This window comes from Apaloderma vittatum, unplaced genomic scaffold (genome assembly GCF_000703405.1).
Source record: "Apaloderma vittatum isolate BGI_N311 unplaced genomic scaffold, ASM70340v1 scaffold5106, whole genome shotgun sequence".
Lineage (NCBI taxonomy): Eukaryota > Metazoa > Chordata > Aves > Trogoniformes > Trogonidae > Apaloderma > Apaloderma vittatum.
Window position 1 is genome coordinate 70,453 of NW_009719865.1, and position 10,168 is coordinate 80,620.

The 10,168-nt window shown below is 40.2% G+C and overlaps 1 protein-coding gene across 1 annotated transcript in view; it reads right to left on the reverse strand.

Annotated features, from left to right (window-relative positions):
* The window catches only part of FREM1 (FRAS1 related extracellular matrix 1), a 58,452-nt gene extending 51,443 nt beyond the window's left edge, over nucleotides 1-7,009 (reverse strand). The window contains 5 exon segments of the mRNA XM_009870798.1: nucleotides 562-670; nucleotides 4,304-4,627; nucleotides 5,304-5,493; nucleotides 5,991-6,299; nucleotides 6,885-7,009. Coding sequence (XP_009869100.1) covers nucleotides 562-670; nucleotides 4,304-4,627; nucleotides 5,304-5,493; nucleotides 5,991-6,299; nucleotides 6,885-7,009 — 1,057 coding nt within the window.
* Nucleotides 7,010-10,168: the final 3,159 nt, after the last annotated feature.

Sequence of the window (10,168 nt, forward strand, 5' to 3'; positions counted from 1 at the left end):
TGCTGTGAGGAGACTACTCTTTCTCTGGTGTTAAGTTCAAGGCTTGTTTGATCTTATACCTTTGCTTTTTGATAATTAGATATCAATTTCAATCTAGATAGAAAAGCCTGTCCTCTCTCCAGTGCAGGCATTATAAATCTGTTTGAATTAGTCTTAACGCTTAATTCCTTTTCTGTTTTTTATTTTTGCAGTCTTCTACTTTAAACAATACAAACAAGCCTTGGTCCTTCTCACACACTATCCTACTATTCCTATTCCATCATATATTTGTCTTAATTATTTTTACTCTTTTATATCCAGTTAATTCTTAAAGAAAATGCTATATACAGAAATCATGATATTCCTGTAACTTCCTTTTTTCTTCTTTTTTTTTTTTCAGTTAAAACTTCAGATTTTTTCAAGTTTCCCCCAAAATGGACAAAGGAAAAAAATATTTACACTCTCTCAGTTTAATGATCCTTAAACTCCAGGGGTAAATCTGAATTCTACAGCATTGTCAAATGCCTGTATCGAAGCATTATAAACTCTGTGTCAAAATAAACTGAGAAAAAGACCTCTCACCAGTATTCCATGAAACCCGAGGAGCATTTGTATCTGTTGTCCTGATAGAAAGATGCACAGTGATTGGTAAACTCTTTTCGAAGTAGAAGTCATGAACCTCAAACTTGACCTGTTGTGAAAACGGACAAACTATTCAATGGAAAAAGAAGAGCTTGAAAACCAGCCCTACCTCGGAAAATATATCATGTGTTCTTATCTGAGAGATCTTGAAGTCTTCTCATAATATGCTGACAACTGAAACTTGATTTAGCTTCTGAAAAGAGTCTTTTAAGTTTTGCACTAAATTACCTGCCTTCTGTGCTCTTCATAGTGAGTGCTGGGAAAGCTAGGTTGCAATGTGTGTAAGTTAATGGGAAAGATAAACATTTTTTTATTGTTATTTAGGGTACAATTAACTCAGTGATTAACATAGGGCCTTTGCTATAATAATAATAAGAGGGAAAAGGGCATTTCACTCCTTTTTTAACATATGTAGGATAGGACCAAAAAAATTATGAAAGAAGATATATGGACTGGCACATAAAAATAAATCTAAAAAAAAAAAAGAAAATGTCAAGCTCTTGAATTGCGAAACTCGAATTGTCAAATTCCTGAACCTGCGATCAAACAATGCTGGAAACAGAACAGAGAATAGGCAATTAAAGAAAGGAAAACACTAAGGAAACAGCCAAGGTTAAAAGAAAGCAAGTCTTGTCAGCGTCAGGTGCCAAAGTTACTGTTACTGTTCCTCTCTTTTCCAGTCCACCTTTTCCCCAGCTTGCGTTGCTCTGATTTTCCACCTCTTCAGTTTCATTATTTTAGTATCAACCCTTTGGGGTTTTTGGATTATTACTTAACCATCCTGTCAGATCATTATTCTATAACTATCAGCATATTTAAATACTCCTCTAACCCATTTCCCTTCCTCTTACATGTCCTTTTCAAGACTACTGGTTATTTCTCTGAGTGCTGCCACACTACTAAGTTACACAAAATATCTAGCAGTTAACAAAAAAATAAAGTAACACTGTACCCAAAGTTGGAGTCCAACACTGTCAGCACTCTGTAGTGGATCTAGATTAAGAAACACTGCGAGCAGCCAACGTGAAAAAGGTAGAAGTGGCGCTCTGTTTGTGCCCATAAAATGTAAAAGTAGTTCTGCAGCTTTGGTCTCATAGATGGACACTTTATTTACTCACTCACTCCAGACCCTGCCAATACCAGCTTGCTCCCATCATTCGCACTATGTTCTCTGTGTTGGTGACGTGTTTTTACTCCTCTCAGAGAGCAGAAACCGTCAGGAGTCCCTTTCTGTTATCCGTATACCACCACTGCCACAGTAGATAGGATGCGAGATCAAATGTAAGTGTTGACACTTAGCTGGTCTATCTTTCATGTCTTGGGGCAGGAGTTGGCAGGGCTCATTCACAGGGCTTTAAACTAGATTTGAAGGGGGAAGAGGCCAATAATTTCATGCTTGCCTGTGACAAACAGCGGGGCAGCACATCAGGCCCAGAGGAATGGAGTCCTAGTAAGGGCTCTCAGCTTGTTGCCCTGAGACATGTCAAGGACAATGGACCAGGACACCCCATGAGAATCAAGGGGAATTTGCACAAGAGTGTGACACAGCCAGCCCAGCTCAAGTGCCTCTATGTTAGTGCGTGCAGCTTGGGCAATAAAGAGGATGAATTAAGGGCCACTGTGCTGCTGGAAAGCCATGACATAGTGGCTGTAACTGAAACTTGGGATGATTCCCATGACTGGAATGTAAGGATAGACGGATACAAGCTGTTTAGGAAGGATGGGCAGGGTAGGAGGGGAGGAGGTGTTGCCCTCTACATCAGTGACCAACTAGAATCGACGGAGCTCCATATGGGGAAGGACAATGAGGCGGTTGAGAGTGTATGGGTTAGGATTAAAGGCAAGACAGGGGAAGGTGATGTTACAGAAGGGATTTGCTACAGGCCACCCAACCTGCAGAGCCAAGCTGATGAGGCCCTCCATAGGCAGATAGAAATGGCTTCACATTCACAGGTCCAGGTTCTTGTGGGGGATTTCAACCACTCTGACATCTGCTGGAGGGATGACACCGCAAAGCATCATCAGTCTAGGATGTTCCTGGAACGCACCGATGACAACTTCCTCCTGCAAATGGTGGAGGAACCAACAAGAAAAGGTGCTGTGCTGGACCTCGTTCTTACCAACTGGGAAGGGCTGGTGACCAGTGTGAGGCTTATGGATAACCTTTGCTGCAGTGACCATGAAGCGATAGAATTCAGACTTCGATCGCTTGAGGGATCTGCTGGCCAAAGTGCCATGGGACAAAGCCCTAGAGAGAAGTGGGGCCCAGGACAGCTGTCAGTATTCAAGGATCAGCTTCTTCATGTCCAGGAGCAAAGTATACCGACAAAGAGGAAGGCAGGAAAGAATGCTAGGAGATCTGTCTGGATGAGCAAGGAGCTCCTGGACACACTGTCACACAAAAATAAACTCTACAAGGAGTGGAAGATAGGACTGCTAGGGTGGGGAGCATATAAGGAAGCTGTCCAAACAGCAAGAGATCTGGTTAGAAAAGCTAAAACTCAGTTAGAATTAAATCTAGCCAGGGAGATCAGGGGCAAGAGCAAAAGTTTCTACAGGTATATTAACGGTAAGAAAAAGCCTGGGGAAGGTCTGGGCCCCCTCAGAAAGGAAACAGGTGAACTGGTGACAAGTGATTTGGAGAAGGCTGAGGTTCTCAACAACTTCTTTTCCTCTGTCTTCACTGGCAAAGGCCACAGCCACACTCCCAAAGGAACAGAAGACAGTGGGAGGGGTTCGGTGTAGGATATTGTAACCAAAGATCAGATTCGTGACCATCTGAAGAACCTGAAAGTGTACAAGTCCATGGGACCCAATGGGATACAGCCATGTGTACTGAGGCAGATGAGGTTGTTAAACCCCTCTCTATTATATTCCAAAAGTCACGTCAGTCTGGTGAAGTCCCTACTGACTACAAGAAAGCTGGTGAGGGGCTTTTTAGGATGTCCGGTAGTGGCAGGACTAGGGGGAATGGATTAAAGCTAGAGATGGATCAGACTGGACGTTAGGAAGAAGTTCTTCCCCATGGGGGTGGTGAGACACTGGCACAGGTTGCCCAGAGAGGTGGGGGAAGCCCCATCCCTGGAGGTGTCCAAGGCCAGACTGGATGGGGCTCTGAGCAGCCTGATGTAGTGGGAGATGTCTAAGGATAATGGCAGGGGGGTTGGAACGGGATGATCTTTAAGGTCCCTTCCAACCCTGACAATTCTATGATTCTCTGATTCTATGTCACCTGTCCACAGGTAGAAAGGATCAGTACTGCCATATAGAAAGACAAGCTATGTGGAAAAAGCACCACTGATCTTTCTAAATGCCCTTTGTTAGATCTACAAGTAATGTTACTCCACTATTCCCATCATAATAAATAAAAGTAAAAATAAAATTAATTTTTAAAATTAACAAAAAAAATCCTGTTTAGATATTCTTAGTCCAAGGGGATAAAACTTTGTTGGTGCAAAGAAATTCTTAAATTGTGAGCAACAAATATCTGATCTGTGTTAGACAGTTAAACTGATGAGTCATAGAAGAAAGTGACAAAAGACTTTACCTCTGCTTTCACATTGCATATGTTTAGAATATTTTTTCTTCTAAAAAATATAATTACAAATGACTGCATTTGTTTACAGCTTACTGAATCTTAAGGAGGTGAAAACCAGCAAATGCTCATACATTACACTGTTACCTCATAACTCCTCCTCTCTGTGTGGCTATTATTTGGGGGCTGATAAGCAATGAGCATGTCACTGAGATCTTTCCACGTGAAGGAGCCAACAGCTTTCGTATGGTCGGACAAATGAGTGATGAAGCCCTGTGGAGGTGGCTTGGTAATGTTGAATACAAGCAGAGACTTTGGAGTTTCATTGTCTTCAGCATCTACAATTGTGGTTGTAATGGGGGTTAAAATAAATTGATCTACTTCCAGGATGAACTTTGCCATCAGGGCAGCTTTGGGTATTTGATTGGGAATAGCACCTTTAATCTGAACAGGAAGCCATGCATACTCTGTCTGCAACAGGAAAAAAGTGAGACAATCAAAAGAACTAAGTAAAATAAACAAAATAAATTCAATTTCCATTCCCTTCACACAGGTAAATGGTGGTACGTGTTAAATAATTATTTTGAAAAGAAAAACTGAATTAATAAGGAAATGCCTAAAGCAAATATTTAGACCTCATTAAGAGGTCTTCGAGGTTCACTAGTCTTATTCGTGACCTTAATTTTGGGCTGGAACAACTTGCTTCATTTGATGTGAGTTTAGTGAGTAACTTTACCTGACAGAAACATGCACAAGCCATTAGTTATTACTAACTGAATATGTTCACTCAGCTCATAACTTGGTAATTATTGTTCATAACTTAGTAATTATATGTTGAAGTCAGTGTAGCTCATGTTCTATTAAAAAAAAGTGGAATTATGCCAGAATTAATTTTGCTCTCAGGCTAATCTACTTATATCTGCCAGCAAATAATCTGAGGTGTTTTCCTGTAGTCATAGTGGTCTAAGCATAGACCATGGAGATAAGAGGCCAGGAGATAACGCATTTCATTTGCCCAGCTAGCAACACTGTAAGAACTGAACAAACTTTCAGGATCAATATCTCTCATTAAATGTGAAAAAGAGCAACAAATTTAAACTTTCTGGCAACCTGGAAGGCAATCTGACACGGTTGTGCAAAAGTCTACCTTGTGTAGGGTTTTGCTTCTGCTGTCTGTGAGATCCAGCCTCACAGGAATGTAATCGGTGTCAGGCGAGGGAGGGTCAAGGTGCTGGTATCGAATCCCCATCCTCAGAAATTCTTCGCAGCTCATTTTTGTGTTGTGAATGACCCTCAGCCCCAGCATGCAGCTCCCATTTCTGCACTGCTGGCCCGGGCTGTGCTCTGTAACCCAACAGAAGCAATAGCAGAACAGTTACTGCAGCGGAAACTGACATAGGAAGTCTGTCCGTATAGCTAAACTAACCCTGATAAACAGCCAGTATGATGAGAATTAGATCACCTTTCCTGACTCAACTTTTCCTACAGGGTTTTGTTTTCAATTAACATCTTCCAACTCCAGCCTCCCTTGGTGTCTTGGTTAGGTGCTGCCTCCAACTAAGCTCTGTGCTGTTTCGACTGAGTGTTGACACTCCCAAAGCCATCGCCTTGTCCACGTGCCTAGCAGCCAAAACCAGACTCCAGCTGGGGGATTACCAACCCAGATCTGCGATCTGTGTCGTGCCTCACATACACTTCCTGTCCCTTTCAGTTTCAAAGCTGTTCATTAAACTTCACATGTCCCCCTCCTACCCAGCATTTCTGAAGCAGCCCACTGCTACAGACTTAATCTTACGGGTCTCTTTGAACCTGCTAATACAAACAACTAAAGGACATCATACTAGGGCCAGGGAAGAAGCTCTGTGGCTGATTTCCACGAAGCTGCTCTTGCTGCACTTCCCCAGTGATAAGCTGGCCATGAGCAGGCAGGTGGGTTTCTGAAGAGGCTATGGAAATGGTGCAATCCAGATTGATCTTCCTGTCATAGTCGAAAGTAAGGACGTTCTTGTCAATCACCGTGGACACACCATAGTACTCAGGAACTTCCAGAGCACGTGAGCGCATTTTGATGATGTTACAGTCTGGCTCAAGTAACTGCACATGGAGGGCGAATGTTTCTACAAACGTTTCAGTTTCTGTAAACCTGCAGGTCATAGAAAAAATTAATTATTCTCCATCCCATCTTCTGTCATTCCATGAGTTTGGCATTGGCCTCACCTTCTAAATTGAATTACTTGAACCCCTTTATCTCATCTGCCCTCAAACCCAAGATGTCCAGATACTGTGATGTGCCAAGCACTGCTGCCCACCTCCTCATACTTGTAAAAAGGCGGTTTGGACAAAGGAAGAGGCTATTCGCTGTATACATGCAAGGGTCTGTGTCCCTATCAGCAAGGGAATGCAGAACACACAGTGCTTTGAAAGTATCGTTGAAAGTACTTTCAGTTATAAAGAGAAAAAGCACATGCTTTTCTGTAATAAAAAAGAAATACATACTATTTATTAATACAAACATATTATTCCAGGATATCTGACATACACTGTGGTAAATGTTTCAGTAAGCAAGTAGTCACTTGTTAAATAATGATGCTGCTACTGGATCTAAGTAGTTCTGACGTGTACAGCAGAACATGCTTTCACCATGAGAAATGGATTTCTTTCTCTTCCTCAGGGCAGCTGCTCTCCTGGTAGCAATAGCAATGAGATGTGATCTCCTGTCGCTGCTTACCTGTAGAGCCTAAGCATGACCATGTCCTCATCTAAAATTGGACAGCCATTGTGGGTATATTTGACTTCATTAGGAAGAAAGTGACAGTCAAAAACCTATGAAGGAGAAAGAGTACAGTACAACATTGTCAAGAACATTAACTTCACAGCTTCTGTTCTGCTTCTCTCTGACTGTCAGAAATGCATCAGACTAAGGAGATTTTTAATCTGTAGTTTATTTCTATGAATAGGTATTCACTTGCTCTGCAGGATCACAACGAGAGCCGGAGCAACCACTTCAATGTCAGGCTGCTGGCACCGTACAAGCGGACAGGGGTATAAATGTATTTCAGGCTGCCAAGTACCTTCTCGAGTGCAACAAATAGTCCTACAACTGCAGCCTGTGGACCTGTGGATGCAGTTGCATTCAGTGGGAGAACTCAAAAAACAGCAGTTCCTGCAGAATAGTGTTAGATTTATTAGCTTTCAAAGTTGCTTGTGGTGACAGTTTGATTATACAGTAAATCCTGCTTTATGGCCACTACTACTGCACTAAAAAAGTATGACCCTGGTAAACTTCTCTGTTGGAAACTTTGCTAGCTCAGATTTCTTCCATATTTTTGGGACACTGACTTCATACCAGTAGCCTTTTACCAGACCAGTTGTCATCTCTATGCCATACCAACACCCAGACCTAATGTCAGTGTAGTCCCACAGCATAAAAGCAAGTAGAATTTCTATATTGCAGTGACCAGCTAATTCAGAAGAGGCTAATTCTTATGACTCATATGACACATGTCAAATTTGCAAAGGTGACTGGGCATAGTTTAACCATCTCAGGGTGATACTGCTTTATTTAATGATTTGTTAACTTGTGAATGCAAGGCAATGAGGAAAAATTACTGAACCAAATGGAAAAAAAATTGCTCTGGAAAGTTCTGACACACACATGTTTTGGAGCAGGTATTTGGATTCCAGTGCATAGGATTTTTTTGTCCTCACATATGTTACTTTGCAAGTCTGGAAAATTACAATTCCCATGTAGCTACATTTCTTTATAGAGTTTAACAGATGAAACCTCCTAGCATTGATAAGACAATGTTATGGTGTCCTTGTGATTACAGGGAAGCTCTACACGGCCCATGTGTAGGTGGAGGATATTCATGTTTCATATCTACACAGAGACAGAGCATATTCTTGTCATCAAGAAGGCAAAAGCTAATAATTGCATTTCCTGAGTGTCTCACTGTGAAACAAAATATGATTTTTATTCAGTTTTAACGGATAGTATTCACACATGATTAGCTTTTCTACGGACTAAAGTAATATTTGTTCAGCATTCACTAATAGACTTGACATGGCTATAAATATAAAAATGCGGCTCACCGACAAACCACATCTTTTGGCTTAGACGAGAGGTCCTTCCTTACTACCAGTCATTTCTTAAAATCAAACAAAACAATCATGAAATAAAGTGGCTTGCCTGAATTACCTACATGTCCTCAACTACTTTGGAGGGTGCTGAAATCCAATGGGAATTTTAGTGAGGTTCTGAAATGTCTACTGGTAGCGCAATGGATAGAGAAGGTCTTTGGATGCCCTGACTTTCAGTGTAAAAATAAATACTTTAATTCCTAAATTAATGATTAATATGTAGATAATTGAAGCTCATCATGATCACTTTGTGTATTTATACTAAAGGATATAAGAACTAGTGACCTATGTTTCTTTCTAGCCATTACATAGAAATAAAACTTACATCTTTCTACAATGAAAATATAAAGTTTATCAGCTTTATTACTGGCAGCATCTGCTTCCACTGAACTTATTCTTAGATGCTCAAGCTGTGTGGTAATTTTTCTACATATCTAGCAATTTTAAAATGTATTGCCTGCTTTTAACTTCCATCAGAAATACCTTGTACAGTCTTTTTTTTAAGTAGTGAGTTAGTTGATTATCAGGTACATATACATGGATTTAGCATAATTTCTATTGGCTAAAAAATCTTGGAATAATCTGTAATATGTGGTGTTATGGAAAGTATGATTGATTTTGTTTGTTGAAACTGCTTAGAAGGGAAGAACAAGATAGTTTGTGAAAACCAAAATTGTCATCAGATGGTGACAGTTTTTCACTATGTTGTGGTTCTTCTCCCATATATTGTTTTCAAACGTCAGAGAAATATGTGTTTCATTATTTTTCAGTATTCAGCAAACAGTGAATTTATTTTTTTTCTTATTTAATGACTTTTCTTTCTTAATACAAGATAACATAAAGGAAGTTAATGAATTAATTAGGTAGTCCTAAGTGATATCCTACAAAAAGGGAAAAAAAATGAAGAAAATTAATTAGGCAGTGTGTTATTTTAAAGGAAACAAAAAAAAAAGTATATTATATACAAAAGCCACTCATGTTACAGCTTTCAGTAGCTTAGTGTTGTACACTGAAGATGAGATTCCTCACTGATGTAAACCAGTGTGAGCTGGAGTTTTGGGTGGCATGTATGTCTGGTGTGCACCTGACTGCTCACGTGATGCATCCCTGCTCATATCGGAAGGTACTGCCTACATCAGAGGCTTATATCAAAGAATTAATTCTTTTTCTAAGATATCATTAATTCTATCTCTTAACTGGTAACAAGGGGACAGAAAATGAAGGACCTTTCCGCAAAGATCTGTTGCTACTGAGTGACAGTCTTTTTATATAAGACACGATCTGCTTTGCAGAAAGAAACATCTGTTTTATGTTTTCTAGTATGTTTTTCCTTTATATGAACAGGCAACTCTGTCTATAAATTCACTGGGTAAGACAATGGAGGTCTAAATCTTATCCTCATTAGTGTTGAGCTTTGCTTTTTTGTACTTCAACTGTTTTTCAATTACAATTTATAATTCAATTGTCATACGTTCCTAGGACATTACACTATTAAACGTCAGTAAAAACAGAGACATTTTCTGGCTGTAGAATTTCCCGGTAGAAACAGCATGAGTGGCACAGAGAGGAATGGACTCTGGCACCTTTTTTGCGGAATGGTGAAGTGACTTGGCTAGTCCTGGAAGTGACATTGCTTAGTGATGTGTTAGAGTTCTTGGTGAGACCCACTGTGTAGCTGTTTAGTCATGTTACACGCCATGATATTGTGATTTTTTTTTTGTGAATTTTGAAACTGTGACCAATTAGCTTTGCAGCAGGAGATTGCTGTATACTTAATTATGATCCAAAATCAATATCTCTGAATGACAAAGCCATGTCTGCAAAAACAGTGAGGGTAGATGCCATTATACAAACATCTCCCATTTGCAGGGC